The 20,533-nt window shown below is 42.7% G+C and overlaps 1 protein-coding gene across 2 annotated transcripts in view; it reads right to left on the bottom strand.

Annotated features, from left to right (window-relative positions):
- The window catches only part of LOC120927472 (arylsulfatase D-like), an 81,302-nt gene that overhangs the window by 31,191 nt on the left and 29,578 nt on the right, over nucleotides 1-20,533 (bottom strand). For both annotated transcript variants that reach the window (XM_040338173.1, XM_040338171.1), the window contains exon 6: nucleotides 10,796-11,219. In XM_040338173.1, coding sequence (XP_040194107.1) covers nucleotides 10,796-11,219 — 424 coding nt within the window. The remainder of the gene's footprint in view (nucleotides 1-10,795; nucleotides 11,220-20,533) is intronic.

The raw sequence follows: 20,533 nt of genomic DNA, 5'->3' as shown, positions 1-20,533 counted from the left end.
TATATCGAGATACGTCTGCGTAAGTGCTTTGTGAATCTGGGCCATAATTGCTGTTTGTAGGAAGATCTTTCTTGTGGTATAAATCTTTCATAAGCAAACATTCAGAAATATAATTATTTAACCCTGAATTTTCAGATTTTGGCATGAGCACAATCATGCTTATTACTACTTAAAGTGACCCCAGCAGAAGGAAGCATGCAGCTTTTCAACAAGTCGGAAAAGTATATACTTTATGTTGCTTCTTCTATTATAAGCTGCTTTGTGGGTAGAACTCTGACCCTGTGGTGATAGGGTCACTTTAGGATATTGGGGTGGATTCAAGAAGCAATTGCGCCTGTGTAACCATAGGTTACACAGCGCAATTGCTTACTTGCCCCGGCGTAACGAGTGCTCCTGATTCAGGAACCTCGTTACACCGACTGCAGCCTAAGATCTGCGCGGCATAAGGCTCTTATGCCCGCATATCTTAGGCTGCATTCTTGCGATGGCCGCTAGGTGGCGTTCCCGTTGTGCTCAGCGTATAGTATGCAAATTGCATACTAACACCGATTCACAACGTTGCGTGAGCCCTGCGTACGCAATTTACGTTGTTTACGTACGGCGGTTTTCGCGCAAGGCTGCCCCTGCTATTAGCAGGGGCAGCCCATGTTACGTATACCCGTCGTTCCCGCGTCGCGAAATTTGAATTTTACGTAGTTTGCGTAAGTGAATCGTGAATGGCGCTGGACGCCATTCACGTTCACTTTGAAGCAAATGACGTCCTTGCGATGTCACTTGCCGCAATGCACGTCAGGAAAGTTTCCCGACGGAGCATGCGCTCTACGATCGGCGCAGGAACGCGCCTAATTTAAATGATTTCCGCCCCCTACGGGATCATTTACATTGCGCGCTCTTGAGCCCGCGCAATTTACGGAGCTTCTGCTCCGTGAATCGAGGGCAGCGCAAAAAAATTGCGGGGGCGCAGGGCAAAATCGTTGCCCTGCGCCTCCGTAATAAATGCGCAAATCTACTTGAATCCGGCCCATTATTGACAGATATTTCCTTAAATACATTTTTTGCATGATACATGTTATGGTGTTGAATCCCATTTGTTTGTAAAATTCTGTTCTCGGTAAAAAATGTATGATCTTTGTGCATCGATGAAGAATTCCAAAACTCTCATCTTTTTTCTCTTTCCGCCCAGTGGGGACACAGCAGTGACATGATGATACAGGTTCTAGCCCTAGCTCCATTCACAAAAAAAAAAAAAAATATGCAAAAGGGGCAAAGCAACAGGCTCACTTTAACTCAACCCCCAGCAGTAGGTATTGCTTACATTCCATTCACTCCCATATAATGCATTTACATTAAACCTGTTGTTTTATCCTGCATAGGTAAATCAAAGGTTCACTATAATAAATGTCTTGAATGCTCAATGTTCCAAACCAGGTGTTTCGTCAGATTAGGCAACCCGTCAGATTTTGTAACAGAAGCGACATTCCAGCTCTGCCATCTTGCTACACCCCGCACTCATTAGCAGTACGTCTACAATGACAACGCGGCAAGCAGACATCTTGTTACACCCACCAGAGTCATGCATGTCACACCTATTTTTAACAGTAAACTCAGCTTATATAGTGAAATTCAGTATTTTTAAATCCGTCTGACTGTTTTGATGTTGATTTTTTTAAAGCAGTGGTGTTCTATCATATTAGCAAACCTGTGAGATCAGCAGGCTCGCCGCTGCTTTTAAAATGCAACATCTAAACAGTCATGCCGCGTACACACGACCGATTAAACCGATGAGAACGGTCTGATGGACCGTTTTCATCGGTCAAAACCGATCGTGTGTGGGCGCCATCAGTTAGTTAACCATCGGTTAAAAAAAAGGCAACTTGTTTTAAAATTAACCGATGGATTCCTAACCGATAGGACAAAACCGATCGTTAGTAGGCACGACCATCGTTTAAAAATCCACGCATGCTCAGAATCAAGTCGACGCATGCTTGGAAGCATTGAACTTCGTTTTTTTCAGCACGTCGTTGTGTTTTACGTCACCGCGTTCTGACACAATCGGTCTTTTAACCGATGGTGTGTAGGCGCGACGGACCATCAGTCAGTTTCATCGGTTAACCGATGAAAACAGTCCATCGGTCTGTTATCGGATGGTTTGATCGTGTGTACGTGGCATCAGACGTATTTTTAAATATTGTATTTCACTATGTAGGCTTAGTTTACTGTTAAAAATACGTGTGAAATGCATGACTCTGGTGTGTGTGACAAGATGTCCGCTTGCCACCTTCTCACTGTATCCTTACTGAGGACGAGTGCGGGGTGTAACAAGATGGGGGTGATGGAACGCCACAAAATCTTACAGGTCGCCTAATCTGACGAAGCACAGGTATTGAAGGTTTTAGAGGTTTAGCATTTAAAGCCACAATATTTTGTGCAACTCTTGTATTTTCAATTAAAACACATTTCACACGCTTTATTTTTATTTTTATGCTGTTTTTTTTCTTTTTTTTTCTTCCTCTTTTTTTACTTCATTGTTCCTGTTTTTGTTTGCCTGTCTGAACCGGGGTGATTAGCCTACTTCTGGTCCTCTGCACCTTGCAGACTGACTAGGGACAATTTAATTTTGTTTTGGTTTATATGTATACTGGACCTTGCAATTGTAACCTCCGTCCCTTTTATTCAGCCTGTGGGGCTTCCATTTGGGCCCTGTTTTATCTCTTTGGTAATTCATACATGTAAGGTTGGACGGCATTGTATGTTTCTTTTTTGTCTCTTTATTTTTCTACTGTTGTACAATGGAAAAATGTTTCTTTTTTTCTATTTGAATAAATAAAGATTATATAAAAAAAAAAACACATTTCACAAACTAGACATATCCCTTCAACCTTAAAGCGGGAGTTCACCCATAAGACAATTTTTTTCAAACAATCCCCTTAGATGGATGCTCGTTTTGTCTAGGGGAATCGGCTAGTTGTTTTAAAATATGAGCCGTACTTACCGTTTTCGAGATGCATCTTCTCTGTCGCTTCCGGGTATGGGTCTTCGGGAGCGGGCGTTCCTTCTTGATTGATAGTCTTCCGAGAGGCTTCCGACGGTCGCATCCATCGCGTCACTAGTAGCCGAAAGAAGCCAAACGTTGGTGCGGCTCTATACTGCGCCTGCGCACCGACGTTCGGCTTCTTTCGGAAAATCGTGACGCGATGGATGCGACCGTCGGAAGCCTCTCGGAAGACTGTCAATCAAGAAGGAACGCCCAGTCCCGCAGCCCATACCCGGAAGCGGCGGAGAAGATGCATCTCGTAAACAGTAAGTACAGATCATATTTTAAAACAACTAGCCGATTCCCCTAGACAAAACGAGCATCCATCTAAGGGGAAAAAGTATTATGTACCGGTAAACCACCGCTTTAATCAACATCTCAACAAACATCTTGCGAAGAAAGCACACTAAAATGCAGAGTATGTACATATAATAAAACTGATAATGCAAATAGAGGAGCTTTGGGACTTCAAATTAAGGAAGAACCTGCCTCCACCTCTATCATTATTTACAAAAAAGTGAGATATGGGACTTTATATGAAGCACACAGTAACAAATGAATGGGTATAATGACTGGAAAATTATATTTACAGTGGAACCTCGGATTGGGAGTAACGCGGTTAACGAGCGTTTCGTAATATGAGCAATTTTTTAAATCCTGACTTGGTTTGTGAGTGTTGTCTCACAAAACGAGCAGGATTCAAGCCTCTGCGGTGTGCGGTACTGCATTTGGCCAGAGGTGCGGGGGCATCAGTGACACTTTGAGCCGTTCAGAAATACTCGGAAACACTCCGTTCCCAAGTCTTTCCAAAGGTTTCTGAGTGCAGCCGAGCTGTCTCGAGTATTTACGAGTCTCTCCAGCGCCCCCCCCCCCCCACCTGCATGCCATAGAAGTTAATGTGGAACAAATTATCTTTGTTTCCATTGACTTCTATGGGGAAACTCGCTTTGATATGCGAGTGCTTTGGATTACAAGCATTCTCCTGGAACAGATTATGCTCGTAATCCAAGGTTCCGCTGTATTTATATTGTATCGTCTCTTATGTAACATTTTTTAGGATCAATTCTTTATAACAGTAAACTTTTCTATCACATTCAAAATAAATTACATAATGATTCACAATCCAATAAAAATTCATATGTTGTACAGACACATGTAGAAGTTGATACATATATACATAAACATAATGCAATGGATACCTATGTAACCTATTGACCTTACAGAGTTCTTATTGAAGTAAAAAAATTGGGTATGATGGCAAAATATTGTAGACATAGATTAAATCATTAAAAAAATCTTGTCGACCCATGATTAATATTCAATATGAAAGTTGATAGCTCGATACGTTTTGTGGCCTTAAAGCCGCTCATCAGGAGCACAAACCGTGGGATGCATTTATAAATAGAAAGCATACATGTCTAGATAATCTAACAAAGTCAGAAAAATAAAAATTTTAATATTGAAAAATATATTTATATAGACTGTATTATATACCCTGAAAAATTATAAAAATTGTAAAATATATTAGAGGGTAGGGAACACCCTTACAATGTCTAACTTAAAGCTGCATCTGCGTACTGATGGTGTGATATTGAGGATTGTAACCCAAACAAGGATATCACCTCTGGAGCTGTGGCGGCGGTCAGTGCGATGACAACCAGCACAGACAGTATCCGAAGCGTGTGAGTGTAAGTGTAAGTGAAGTGACCCCAAATGGGACCTATGAGAAAAAAAGTTATATAGATGGGACGTGTTGAGATGAACAGTGTAGATGAAGTGCATATAGTGGATATCTACAAAAGTAAAATTAAAGGGGAGTAGAAAATATATATATATATATTGTAAGGGGTTAGCTCGGTAGCGGGGTGTGTGACCCCCCTGGATGGGTTCACTACACACTGAATTTATACAGAAAAGCAGTCGAAGACGGTTGAAAAACAAAGATTTTGGTTTATTCTTCCATCTTGCTGGAAACAAGTGCAAGCATCCAAACAGCATAAACAAAATCAAACATAAAATAAACCCTGGCCACTTGGGGCGTCTACCTTCACCACACAGGAACCTATCTATGGAGTCTGGCACAGCCTAGTGCTGGGCAGACACTGCTGGTCATACAGCAGAAAAACAATAGTCTTTAGATTTTTATCACACAGAAAAATCAATCACCTCCTAATCTCCTCAGAAGACTTTCAGCTACTACTCTCCTTCACTCAGAAAGCCTCAGGATGCAGCAAATCAGTGGTAATCCTCTGGATTACTTATAGAGGCCTTAATTGCCTCATTCTGAACAGCTGAAGTTTTACAACGCCCTTAGACCTTTTCTGGCTACTTTTGCAGCCGGCGCCTAATAACAATTGGTAAAGTAAAGTAAAGTAAAGTAAAAAAAAAAAAAACTGAAAATCATAAAAAGGAAAACCTGAGAGGTGAATTTTTTCTCTGACACTTTTTAAACAGCTTTTTTTTCTTTTTTTCCTTTCTGCTAATTAAGAGGAGTGTTTAATTGTTAACAGGGGAGTGTCTAATTGTTAACAGGTGAGTATATAAGTGTCTGCAAAAACTCCATAAGAGCTGGCTTCTTGCTGAGATCTGGTGTGGAATTTCTGATCAGAAGTGGAATTTTTTGAATACAAGTGGAAGAGTTAAAAAACAGGATTTGCTTTTAGCTGCTTTTAACTGTTTCTGCTGCAAGTGTTCAATTGTTTGTCTTTTTTTCTCTGACACTTTTTAAACAGCTTTTTTTTCTTTCTGCTAATTAAGGGGAGTGTTTAATTGTTAACATGGGAGTGTCTAATTGTTAACAGGTGAGTATATAAGTGTCTGTAAAAACTCCATAAGAGCTGGCTCCTTGCTGAGATCTGGTGTGGAATTTCTGATCAGAAGTGGAATTTTTTTAATACAAGTGGAAGAGTTAAAAACCAGGAGTTTAAAACAAGAGTTAAGCCAGGAGTCTTCTAAAACTGTAAGTATCATCTTAATCTTCATACAAGTAATTATATTGTAACTGGGAAATGAGTGCTAGCAGGGTTGAAGGTTTTGCTCAGTGCACAGCGTGTCACATGTATGCAAAATTGGTGCAACAGCTCCAAGATGGATACCGCTGTGACAGATGTGAGCAGGTTGCCCTTCTGGAAGCTTGTATTAGAGATCTGGAGGAGCAAGTTGCAACACTGGGTAGAAATGACAACCTTGAAAGGGGTCCTCTGCTCGCTGAGCAAGTGGTCAGTAAGGTTGATGTGGAGGGTGGAGGGGCAAGTCAGGATTATCAGATAGGGAGATGGGTTAATGTAGTTAGAGGGAGTGGAAGGGGCGTGAAGAAAGGGAAGGCCAGTCCTGTATTTGTGCATCAAAACAAATTTGCCAAGTTGGGTGATGATGTGGAGGTGGCAAACACAGAGGTGGCAGCCCTAGATGTTACTGCTACCCCTAACAGCCGGGAGAGCAACCCATCTAGTAGAGGTGGGGAGGGGAGTGCAGGTAGGCCTAGACAGTTGGTGGTAATAGGGGATTCTATAATCAGAAGGACTGATAGAATAATTTGTCGCCAGGATCGCTTCAACCGAATGGTTTGCGGTCTCCCTGGTGCCAGGGTTCGGCATGTGGTGGACCGGGTGGATAAATTACTGGGAAGGGCTGGGCATGACCCAGCTGTCTTGGTCCACGTTGGAACCAATGACAGTATACATGGAAGGTGGAGGCTCCTTAAGAATCAATTTAAAGAACTAGGCTGCAAGATGAAGGGAAGGACCTCCAAGGTGATATTCTCTGAAATATTGCCTGTGCCATGCGCAACACAGGAAAGGCAGGGGGAGATTAGAGAACTGAATGCATGGCTAAAGACCTGGTGTAGGAAGGAGGGATTTGGGTTTCTAGAGCACTGGGCTGACTTTTCATTGGGGTGCAACCTATATGCTAAAGACGGTTTGCACTTGAATGGAAGGGGGTCTGCTGTGCTGGGGGAGAGGTTTATGGGAATGCTGGAGGAGTATTTAAACTAGGATTGAGGGGGGGGGTTAATTAGAATTACATCGAGCAGACAGGTCAGTTAGTGGTCAGACATTAATGGAGAGTGGAATGGGGATAGATGGAGGAAGGGTTATGGCAGGTGACAAGAAAGTTCCCATGTTGCAAACAGCCATTGGAAATAATAGTGCCATTTGTACTACTATAAATTATATGAAAAACACCAGAGAAAAATGTAACAATACATTTAAGTGTTTGTTCACCAATGCCAGAAGTCTGCCAAGCAAAACAGGTGAGCTGGAAGCTCTGGTGCATGAGGAGAGCTATGATGTAATCGGTATTGCTGAAACTTGGCTTCAATCCTCACATGACTGGGCTATTAATATTCCTGGCTATGCTCTCTTTCGGAAAGACAGGGTAAAAAGGAAAGGTGGAGGGGTCTGTCTCTATGTGAGAAGTGACCTCAAAGCAAGCGTGAAAGAGAACCTGGTTGATGGAGAGTGTGATGAGGCTGAAGCATTATGGGTGGAACTGCATACAGATGTGCGTAGTTCAAAATTAATCATTGGAGTTTGTTATAAACCACCCAATGTTAATGAGGAGGTGGAGACTCAGCTCCTTGCACAGATGGAAAGGGCTGCAAGGTCTGGGACGGTGATAATAATGGGGGATTTTAACTACCCAGAAATTGACTGGATTAATGGCACTTCTGGGACAGTTAAAGGACAACAATTTAAAAACCTATTGCAGGACAATTTTATGGTGCAGTTTATTGAGGCCCCAACTAGGAATGATGCCCTGTTGGACCTGATAATCTCAAACCATGCAGAGCTTATTACTAATGTTCAGATAAAGGAACACCTGGGTAGCAGTGATCATAACATGATTTCATTTAATGTTAACTATAAGCAATAAATACATACAGGAAATATTAAAACACTAAATTTTAAGAGAGCAAATTTTCCAAGGATGAGGGCTGCTCTCCAGGACTTGGACTGGGAGGGACTATTGGCACAGCTGAACACAGAACAGAAATGGGAATTCTTCAAAAGACTGTGTGGAACCTCACTGCAAAGTATGTTCCCATGGGCAATAAGTTTAAAAGGCTAAAAATAAAACCTATGTGGCTCACGGTCAAAGTTAAAAAAGCTATAAACAATAAGAAAGTAGCTTTTAAAAAATATAAAAATGAAGGAACACTAGTGTTGTTTAAATGTTACAAAGAATATAACAGGATATGCAAAAAGGAAATCAAGGATGCAAAAATTCAAAACGAACGACAGATTGCAAAAGATAGTAGGACAAACCCCAAAAAATTCTTTAAATATATTAATAGTAAAAAGGTGAAGTCTGAGCATGTAGGCCCCTTACAAAATAATCTAGAGTGGGTGACTGGGGACAAAGAGAAGGCAAATTTATTAAATGTTTTCTTCAGCTCTGTGTATTCAATGGAGCATGGGGGAGCTCATGTCCAAAATGGGGGTGGGAGTGACACAGCCTCAAATCCACAATGGCTCAAAAGTGATATGGTCCAGAAATATTTAGACAGAATAAAGGTGGATAAAGCACCTGGACCTGATGGCATCCATCCACGGATCCTAGGTGAGTTGAGCTCTGTCATTTCAAAGCCACTGTATCTAATATTTAGGGACTCATTAAAGACAGGAATAGTACCACTGGATTGGCACAGGGCCAATGTGGTGCCCATATTTAAAAAGGGAACAAAGTCTTTACCAAGTAACTATAGACCTGTTAGTTTAACTTCTATAGTTGGGAAGATACTGGAACGTTTAATAAAAGACCACATGGATGAGTTCTTGCTGGAAAAAAACTATTTAAGCAGCAGACAACATGGATTCATGAAAGACAGAAGTTGTCAGACAAACCTGATTTCCTTTTATGAAGAGGTAAGTAAAACCCTGGACAGAGGAGTGGCGGTGGACGTGATATATTTGGATTTTGCAAAAGCGTTCGATACAGTTCCGCACACACGGCTCATGTGTAAGGTAAGGTCTACAGGATTGGATATATCAGTTTGTAAATGGATAGAAAACTGGCTGAAAGACAGAATTCAGAGAGTCGTGGTTAATGATTCTTACTCTGAATGGTCCAAGGTTATCAGTGGTGTACCCCAAGGTTCAGTGCTGGGACCCTTACTTTTCAATATATTTATAAATGATATTGGGTCTGAGATCAAAAGTAACATTTCTGTCTTTGCAGATGACACCAAGCTATGCAGTGGAATAACGTCCTTGCAGGATGTCTCCAATTTACAAGCCAACCTCAATGCTCTGTCTAATTGGGCGTCTAAGTGGCAGATGAGGTTTAATGTAGATAAATGTAAAGTTATGCACTTGGGGGCTAAGAATATGCATGCATCATACATACTAGGGGGAGTACAACTGGGGGGATCTGTAGTGGAGAAGGATCTGGGGGTTTTAGTTGATCATAAGCTCAATAATGGCATGCAATGCCAAGCTGCGGTTTCCAAAGCGAGCAAAGTCCTTTCTTGTATTAAGAGAGGTATGGACTCCAGAGACAGAGATATAATTTTGCCCCTGAACAAATCATTAGTAAGACCTCATCTGGAATATGCAGTTCAGTTTTGGGCACCAGTTCTCAAAAAGGACATCGGAGAACTGGAGAAAGTGCAGAGAAGGGCAACCAAACTGATAAGAGGCATGGAGGAGCTCAGCTATGAGGAAAGATTAGAGGAACTGAATTTATTCACTCTTGAGAAGAGGAGAATAAGGGGGGATATGATCAACATGTACAAATATATAAGAGGTCCATACAGTGAACTTGGTGTTGAGTTATTCACTTTACGGTCAACACTGAGGACAAGGGGGCACTCTTTACGTCTAGAGGAAAAGAGATTTCACCTCCAAATACGGAAAGGTTTTTTCACAGTAAGAGCTGTGAAAATGTGGAACAGACTCCCTCCAGAGGTGGTTCTGGCCAGCTCAGTAGATTGCTTTAAGAAGGGCCTGGATTCCTAAATGTACAGAATATAACTGAGTACTAAGATTTGTAGGTAAAGTTGATCCAGGGTAAATCCGATTGCCTCTCGGGGGATCAGGAAGGAATTTTTTCCCCTGCTTTAGCAAATTGGATCATGCTCTGCTGGGGTTTTTTGCCTTCCTCTGGATCAACTGTGGGTATGGAGTTGGGTGTATAGGATTTTACTGTGTTTTTTTTTTTTGTGGTTGAACTGGATGGACTTGTGTCTTTTTTCAACCTGACTAACTATGTAATGGAGAAAGGTTTAAACCTAATGTTGAAGGGTGGAAGCCGTGATCCATTGTGGTGCATAATGTCCATAGTGGGAAGAAAATGTTCTGTGTATATGAACCGGCTAGGAAGGATACCTATATAGAGGCACTGCCACAGCCCAACCCCCAACTTTACGCAGGTGTGCACAACAAAGAAGAGAAAGGTGCTTTCACCTGGGCAGCTCAGTCACCCGGCGATTAGCACCAAGGCAAACTCACCCAGTGTGCTAGCAGATGTAATAATCATCATTCAGCTCAATCCCCCACAGCTAACTACCCTTTGTACCACTTGACCCTCCCTTGTAGATTGTAAGCTCTAACGAGCAGGGTCCTCTGATCTCTCCTGTATTGAATTGTATTGTGACTGTACTGTCTTTCCTGATGTAAAGCGCTGCGCAAACTGTTGGCGCTATATAAATCCGGTATAATAATAATAAAACTGATATTTCACATACCACTGTTTGCAAAGTACTTTAGACCAAATGTTAGGCCAACAAACACTATATGTTGAGGGATATATTTCACATACCTTTCAATGAACTGCTGTGCCTCTCTTATTAAGTCAGCAGATGCTCTCTGTACATTCATTGGTTGTTCTATAATTTCATAGTTCTTCATAAGTATGCAACTCCAGTACTGTAGGAAACCATATTTTATGTACCAAGCTAGAAAAAACAAAATGCCAAACAATGCGCAGCAAAATACCACTTTCCCACTGATTTCCAGCAAGTTAGTATATTTAACAACCACCATTGTAAGCACAGCAAAGCCAATAAGCTGAGTGATAAAAATCAGTTGGGCCCTAAATGGTGCATCGATTTCCAGCAGGCCTCCTGGCTCACATTCATTAATGAGGGTAAGGGGAACACCATAAAAATAGTTAAATCCATGGCTTAGAGGATGGTGACAGTAATCATTAAGCGTTTTACAGTTCAGTCCTAGGTGCCATTTTCCTAAAACACAAAAAACAATTATTTTTCAGCAATGATATAACAATAACCATGTAAATACAAAATTAGGCTTCTATCTTTTGGGGTTCCACAGGCTTAATGTGCTCTACAGAGTGATGACCAACCTGCCAGTACTGGGGGCAAAAGAACATACTGTCCTGTATTCATAATTTGCAAAATTCGCCAGCAATTTTTTATTCTATTTTCAGTGGCATGACAGTTTTCCCCTTAAGGCTGGGTTTTACAAGGGCTGCCTGATCAGGTCTGTCTGTCAGTTTTTCAGGCGGACCCAATCACATCATCCATAGCTCTCAATGGAGTGGCGGTCGGCGGATGTAAAAAACAGATGAATGGGGGATCCATTCGTCCAGTGGGCATACCCTCACAGCTGCTAAAGGTGGGATTTTCCTCTCTCCATAAATTCCATAATTCCACTCACTTCCTGTTGTGTCTCTGAAAAAGGTAGTAGTAGTAGTAGTAGTAGTAGTAGTAGTCTAACTGAAATGAAATTCTCAACGAGACATAGCAGCAATCAACAAAGCCTTATGTATCCAAATTTGAACTTCCTGCCAGGCTACTTTTACCGTTTGTGTAGCCACCCTGCCCTAAGCAGGTGGGTCTCTCTAAATGTAGTGGTGCCAAGCTGCAGTCAGTTTAGCTGGATTGGTAGTTTAGGTTCTTTGGGTTTCTTCTGAGCCCTAGTTGCTGTATGTGTCTGTTTGTTGCCAGTAGTTAGTACTGTTGCCTTTGGTAATAGCATGAGAGCTGCATTAACCAAAGTAATGAATATTTATCTCCTCCTAGCCAACCAGTAGGAGTTTCCTTGCCACTGGGGCATTCTGGGATTCAGGTAAGTCAGCCTTTTCTCCTCTGAGCCTCCTGCCTTCGTAGAGAGGATGACCATGTGGCTGGGCAGAGGCCTGGAATTGGGGTCTAGCCTGTGGAACCTGGGGAATGAGGAGCCATGGAGGACCTGCCGATATCTTGAGGGGCCTAGAGAAGCTATAGGCCATAGGATGCATTAAGGTGAAAAAAAACAAAGGTTTACAACCACTTTAAGTTCATTCTACACATTACAACTTCTGTGCAATTAACTTTGTATTTATCAAAACTATGTAATATGAAGACCCACTTAATCTAATCAATTTGTATCCAACCAGACAGGACCTTGCATTACATAGTTGTTGGTAGATCTAATGATTGTACAATCAGATTGTAATGTGTGAGGAGCATTGAGAGTCATCATGAGCAGGGCCGCCATCAGAAATTATGGGGCCCCGTACACAGCTTCAGGCATGGGCCCTCCTGGAGCAGAGAACCGGGGGGGGGGGGGGTGCTGCCACCTGAAATTGAGAAGCGTGGGGGGGGGGTGCTGCCGTGAATTGAGAAGCGGGGGGGGCCTTTACAAAATAAAAAAAAAAAATAAAAAAAATATATATAAAAAAAAGAAGGGGGTAGCCTTTTTTTAAAAAAACATTTATAAATATATATATATATAAAAAACATTTATAAATATATAAATTTAAAATAAAAGAAATAAAAAAAATATAAATAAAAGGGGGGTTGTCACCTGGGGATCTCTGGGCCCCTGGGGACCTCCGGACCCCTAAATAAAAAATTGCCCCTTTAATAAAAAATAAAATAAAAATATATTAAAAAAATATATATATATTTTTTTATAAGTAAAAGAATGGGGGGTTGCCATCCGGGGCTCTGGGGGCCTCTGAAAAAAAAAATTGTCCCTTTAATAAAAAATAAATAAAAAATATATTAAAAAAAAATATATATATATTTTATAAAAAATAAATAAAAATAAAAGGGGCGTTGCCACCTGTGGCCCTGTGGGCCTCTGTGCCCCTGGGAATCTCCGGACCCCTAAAAAAAAGTTTTGCCTGTACCCCCCTGATGGCAGCCCTGATCATGAGAAGTTAGAGTCATTAACCAGTTCCCGACCCCGCATGTACATATACGTCCACAATATGGCACGTACAGGCACATGGGCGTACAGGTACGTCCCCGCCTTACCTGGGTTCGGGGGTCCGATCGGGACCCCCTCCGGTACATGCGAGGGCCGGGAATGGTGTACGGGAGGTCCGGGAGGAGGGGGCGGCTATTGGTTTCCAGCCGTCCCCTCTCGATCTCCCTCGGCGAATCAGCTTCCACCTGAGCCCTCCCTGCCTGTGTAACTGTAAACACAGGCAGGGAGGAAGTGACGTTTTCTCCCCTCTGGCGGTCTTTTCGTCCGGTTCCAGAGGAGAGAAGACGTCAGTACTGTGAGTTGCACCAACAGCACACTGACACAGCACACATAGGTACATAACCCCCCCCCCCCGATCACCCCCCCAGCACCCCCCAGATCACCCCCTGTCACAGTGTCACTGATTGCAGTGATCATTTATTTTCTGATCACTGCTTTTAGTGTCAGTGTGACAGAAAAAAGTGTCAGGGCAGTTAGGTTTAGGCCCCTTTAGGTCCAGGGTAGCCCCCTACCCCCCCAATAAAGGTTTAACCCCTGATTGCCCCTAAAGTTAACCCTTTCACCCCTATTGCCAGTGTCACTAAGCGATCGGTTTCTGATCGCTGTATTAGTGTCACTGTTGCCGCTAGGCAGTTAGTTTTTTTTTAGGTTCGCCGCCAGGTTTATATAGCGTTAGGTACCCCCATAAATAAAGGTTTTAACCCCTGATTGCCCCTAGAGTTAACCCTTTCACCCCTATTGCCAGTGTCACTAAGCGATCGGTTTCTGATCGCTGTATTAGTGTCACTGTTGCCGCTAGGCAGTTAGTTTTTTTTTGAGGTTCGCCGCCAGGTTTATATAGCGTTAGGTACCCCCATAAATAAAGGTTTTAACCCCTGATTGCCCCTAGAGTTAACCCTTTCACCACTGATCACCCTATAAGTGTCACTGGTGACGTGGTTAGCCAGTTAGTTATTTAGTTATTTTAGGTTCGCCACCAGGTTTTTAGAAAGCGTCAGGTACCCCCCATATATTACCGAATAAAGGTTTTAACCCCCTGATTGCCCCCTAGTTAACCCTTTCACCAGTGATCACCGTATAAGTGTTACGGTTGACGCTGGTTGGTTAGTTTGCTGTTTATAGCATCAGAGCACCCGCCGTATATAACCCAATAGGTTTAACCCCCTGATCACCCGGCGGGTGATATAAATTTAATTTTAGCGCCAGTCAGGGTCTGCGTCGCCCAGGCAGCGTTAGGTTAGAGCCAGTACCCGCTTACACCCACTCGCTAAGCATACACCCCCCTTAGTGGTATAGGATCTGAACGGATCGATACCTGATCTGATCAGATCTATACTAGCGTACCCAGCAGTTTAGGGTACCCAAAAACGCATTGTTAGCGGAATCAGCCCAGATACCCGCTAGCACCTGCGTTTTCCCCCTCTGCCCAGCCCAACCCACCCAAGTGCAGTATCGATCGATCACTGTCACTTACAAAACACAAGACACATAACTGCAGCGTTCGCAGAGACAGGCCTGATCCCTGCGATCGCTTACAGTTTTTTTTGAAGCGTTTTCTACGTTTGCTTTTCTACAGATCAGGTGCTTTTTTTACCTGTGAATCCTTACCATTGTACCACTAAATTTAGAGTCCAAAATGGCAAACCGAAGGTACAATGATAAGCAGGCCTTGGAGTTCATGTGCATGTCAGATAGTGAAGAGGAGGAGGTCACGCATCTGACAGATTCTGGCTCAGAATACGAACCCGTTTACGACAGCGGCTCCATGTCAGATAGCTCGCACGACGAAGTTGAGGTCCCTGCTAAGGCCAGGCGTACCCGATCCCGTTCTGATGTTGTTGAGCAGCAAGAACCGCAGGACCCTCGTATGGAGCAGAGATCCAGTACTAGCGCCGCTATTCCTTCTGGTGAATTGGCAAGCACCAGCGGCCTAGTACACCCTGGTCGTTTATCCAGCACTGCAGTAACACTTGGTGACGTGGCGAGTCCCATAAGTGCAGTTGAAGCTGGCGATGTGGCAAGCACAAGTAGTGTCCCGCTGCCACCAAGAAGAAGACAGAGACAGGCCCGTCGTGCCCATAGTGCCCTTCCTGTAGAATTTGCCTATCCTGATTGGGTCCCCACCACTTCTACAGCACTTGTACTTCCCCCATTCACTGGCCAACCCGGTATTCAGGTGGATACAGCGAACTTTACGTCACTTGATTTTTATTCGCTGTATTTCACGGAAGATCTCTATAGATCTATTGTGGACCAGACTAATTTATATGCTGGTACCTACATCGCCGCTAACCCCCAGTCTCGCCTTGCCAAACAATGGAAACCTCTCGAGGTTTCCGAATTTAAGACCTTTCTGGGCCTTACCCTCAACATGGGCATACACAAATTTCCGTCATTGCGGATGTATTGGTCCACACATCCCATTGACCATATGTACATTTTCTCTGCTCACATGGCCAGGAAACGATACGAGGCGATCCTGCGGTTCCTGCATTTCAGTGACAATACACTTTGTCGTCCACGTGGAGACCCTGAATTTGACCGGCTCTACAAAATTCGGCCCCTCGTAAACCATTTCAACGAACGTTTTGCAGCCTTGTTTAATCCCCAGCAGGTTGTATGCGTTGATGAGTCCCTGATTAAATTTGCTGGCCGCTTGTCTTTCAAACAGTACCTTCCCAGCAAGCGTTCCAGATACGGGGTCAAGCTCTATAAGCTCTGTGACAGGGCCACAGGCTACACATGGAGCTTTAGGGTTTACGAGGGAAAAGATAGTCAGGTAGAGCCGGAAGGATGCCCAGATTACATGGGGAGCGCTGGCAAGATTGTTTGGGACTTGGTGTCACCCTTATTCGGAAAGGGGTACCATTTGTATGTGGACAATTTTTACAGCAGCGTGCCACTTTTTAGCCACTTATTTGATCAACAGATTGGAGCATGTGGCACCGTGCGACCTAATCGCCGGGGCTTCCCCCCAGCGGCTTGTAGATGCCCGTGTTAGGCCGGGGGCGAGAGCCTGCTGCAGATGTAAAAATTTGCTCGCTGTGAAGTGGCGGGACAATAGGAATGTTTTCGTTCTTACCACCCTTCACGCAGACACGACAGTCCAAATTCGTACGGCGACTGGTGTTGTGGAGAAACCCCTCTGTGTCCACGAATATAACCAAAACATGGGAGGGGTGGACCTCAACGACCAGTTAATGGCGCCGTATCATATTGCCCGTAAGACGAGACGCTGGTACAAAAAAGTTTCTCTACATTTATTTCAATTGGCTCTACTGAATGCTCATGTCGTATACAGAGCTTCAGGACGGAATGAATCCTTCCTTCAATTCCAGAGGGATATCATCACAGAACTCCTGTATCCAGGCGGTACTGTACCTCACCAGCTCCTACCAAATGCAGTAAGCCGACTGCATGAGAGGCATTTTTCTTATGTCCTCGAGAGTACCCCTACCCAACGAGCCCCCCAAAGAAAATGTCGTGTCTGTACCAAGCGCGGATTTAGGCGTGACACCCGTTATTTTTGTCCCAAATGTCCTGGCAATCCTGGTCTTTGTATTGGTGAATGTTTTGAACGCTTCCACACACACGTTAATTATTAGTGTAGGGTGAAACATTTCACAGGCTAGGCACACTCACACAGGGTCTCCCAAGATGCCATCGCATTTTGAGAGACCCAAACCTGGAACCGAAAAGTTGAAGTTACAGTTCACAGTTACAAAAAAAAGTGTTAAAAAAAAAAAAAAAAAGTAAAAAATAAAAACACAAAAAAATATAAAATAAAAAAAACAAAAATAGTTGTCGTTTTATTGTTCTCTCCCTCTCTATTCTCTCTCTATTGTTCTGCTCTTTTTTACTGTATTCTATTCTGCAAAGTTTTATTGTTGTTATGTTTTTTCATGCTTGCTTTTCAGGTATGTAATTTATTTTACTGTTTTCAGGTACGCCATTCAGCTGTTGCGCGGACTTATTTATCTTGACAGCAACAGCGTTTGCTCCCACGATATATAAAGCCGCGACTCCAGTGCTGTAGGAGGTGATTTCACCACCACAGTTAAAAAAAAGAGCATATATGCCGAAGCATGGGGGCAGCAGGGGCGGAGGAGCGATTTTGCTCCTAATGCCGCGTACATACGGTTGACATTCCTACGGAGGCTTTCCCGTGGAAAAGTCTGACCATGTGTACACGGCATAGAAAAGTCCGACCGTGTGTACGCGGCATAGAAAAGTCCGACCGTACGCGGCATAACTTTTTTGCGGGAGGATGCCCCCATGCTTCGGCATATATATATTTTAGGCACAGGTTGCGTTAAAAAATGTTTTATTTTTTACTATGTTTTTTTATAGGTATTTGCTTTGCAGGTATGGTATGATCTTACTGTTATACTGGAATGTTACTTTGTTTTAATGTTAACCATCATTTGCTTAGCAGGTACGCCATTCAGTTGCAGTGCGGATTTATTTAGCGTGACAGCAACAGCGTTTGCTCCCACGATATATAAAGCCGCGACTCCAATGCTGTAGGAGGTGATTTCACCACTACAGTTCAAAAAAGAGCATATATGCCAGAGCATGGGGGCATTAGGGGCGGAGGAGCGATTTTGCTCCTAATGCCGCGTACATACGGTTGACATTCCTACGGAGGCTTTCCTGTGGAAAAGTCTGACCATGTGTACACGGCATAGAAAAGTCCGACCGTGTGTACGCGGCATAGAAAAGTCCGACCGTACGCGGCATAACTTTTTTGCGGGAGGATGCCCCCATGCTTCGGCATATATAAATGGTGCATGTATGCCCATCATTAGAAGTGGGTGGATGAAGGGAGGTATTCTAATGGTGGGCATACCCACCGATCAATCTTTTTTTTGTTCAGCCAACAGGCTGCATGAAAAAAAAAAAAGATTACAATACATGTCCAACAAGAACCATCAACGTACTGGTATGTTGCAGGACTTTGAATGGTTATACCAGAATGATGCCTGCGGGTTTAGGCATCATCTTGGTATCATTCTTTTCAGCCAGCGGTCGGCTTTCATGTAAAAGCAGTCCTAGCGGCTAATTAGCCTCTAGACTGCTTTTACATTCAGTGGGAGGGAATGTCCCCCCCCAGATATAAACGGCGCCATTGAGAATATGGGAAAGCATTTTATCACACCGATCTTGGTGTGGTCAGATGCTTTGAGGGCAGAGGAAAGATCTAGGGTCTAATAGACCCCATTTAAAAAAAAAAAGAGTACCTGTCACTAACTATTGCTATCATAAGGGATATTTACATTCCCTGAGATAACAATAAAAATGGTAAAAAAATAAATAAATGGAAGGAACAGTTAACAAATAAAATAAAAAAAGCGAAATAAATATATAAAAAAATAAAAAAATAAAAAAAAGCATCCCTGTCCCCCCCTGCTCTTGCGCAAAGACGAACGCAAGTGTCGGTCTGGAGTCATATGTAAACAGCAATTGCACCATGCATGTGAGGTATCACCGCGAAGGGCAGATCGAGGGCAGTCATTTTAGCAGTAGACCTACTCTGTAAATCTAATGTGGTAACCTGTAAAGGCTTTTAAAGGCTTTTAAAAATGTATGTAGTTTGTCGCCACTGCGCGTTTGTGCGCAATTTTAAAGTATGTCGTGTTTGGTATCCATGTACTCGGCCTAAGATCATAATTTTTATTTCATCAATAATTTGGGCAATATAGTGTGTTTTAGTGCTTTAAAATAAAAAAAAGTGTATTTTTTCCCCAAAAAATGCGTTTGAAAAAACGCTGCGCAAATACTGTGTGGAAATTTTTTTTGCAACACCCACCATTTTAATCTGTAGGGCCTTTGCTTTAAAAAAATATATAATGTTTGGGGGTTCAACTTTACTTTCTTGCAAAAAAATAATATGTTTTTATGTAAACAAACAGTGTCAGAAAGGGCTTTTTCTTCAAGTGGTTAGAAGAGTGGGTGATGTGTGACATAAGCTTCTAATTGTTGTGCATAAAATGCCAGGACAATTGAAAACCCCCCCAAATGACCCCATTTTGGAAAGTAGACACCCCAAGCTATTTGCTGAGAGGCATCTTAAGTCCATGGAATATTTTAGATTTTGACCCAAGTTGCGGGAAATATAAATATATATATATATATATATATATATATATATATATTTTTTTTTTTTGCGCAAAGTTGTCACTAAATGATATATTGCTCAAACATGCCATGGGCATATGTGGAATTACACCCCAAAATGCATTCTGCTGCTTCTCCTGAGTACGGGGATACCACATGTGTGAGACTTTTTGGGAGCCTAGCCGCGTACGGGACCCCAAAAACCAATCACCGCCTTCAGGCTTTCTAAGGGTGTAAATTTTTGATTTCACTCCTCACTACCTATCACAGTTTCGAAGGCCATAAAATGCCAAAATAGCACAAAAAAAACCCAAATGACCCCATTTTGGAAAGAAGACACCCCAAGGAAACTGCTGAGAGGCATGTTGAGTCCATTGATTTTTTTTTTTTTGTCCAAAGTGATTGAATAATGAGAAAAAAAAGAAAAATGTGTCACTAAATGATATATTGCTCACACATGCCATGGTTATATGTGGAGTTGCACCCTAAAATACATTCTGCTGCTTCTCCCGAGTACGGGGATACCACATGTTTGGGACTTTTTGGGAGCCTAGCCGCGTACGGGACCCCGAAAACCAAGCACCGCCTTCAGCATTTCTAAGGGCGAAAATTTTTGATTTCACTCCTCACTACCTATCACAGTTTCGAAGGCCATAAAATGCCAAAATAGCACAAAAACCCCCCAAATGACCCCATTTTGGAAAGTAGACACCCCAAGCTATTTGCTGAGAGGCATGTTGAGTCCATGGAATATTTAATTTTTTTGCCCCAAGTGATTGAATCATGACCAAAAAAAATTAAAATAAAAAAATGTACAAAACATTGTCACTAAATGATATATTTCTCACACATGCCATGGTTATATGTGGAATTGCACCCCAAAATACATTCTGCTGCTTCTCCTGAGTACGGGGATACCACATGTGTGGGACTTTTTGGGAGCCTAGCCGCGTATGAGACCCCGAAAACCAAGCACCGCCTTCAAGATTTCTAAGGACATAAATTTTTGATTTCACTCACACAAATCTTGAAGGCAGTGCTTGGTTTTCGGGGCCCCGTACGCGGCTAGGCTCCCAAAAAGTCCCACACATGTGGTATCCCCGTACTCAGGAGAAGCAGCAGAATGTATTTTGGGGTGCAATTCCACATATAACCGTGGCATGTGTGAGAAATATATCATTTAGTGACAACGTTTTGTATTTTTTTTTTTTTGGTCATTATT

This window comes from Rana temporaria, chromosome 2 (genome assembly GCF_905171775.1).
Source record: "Rana temporaria chromosome 2, aRanTem1.1, whole genome shotgun sequence".
NCBI classification, from domain to species: Eukaryota; Metazoa; Chordata; class Amphibia; order Anura; family Ranidae; genus Rana; species Rana temporaria.
The sequence above is the reverse complement of the archived record's forward strand: the minus strand, read 5'-3'. Positions and strand labels throughout refer to the sequence as shown.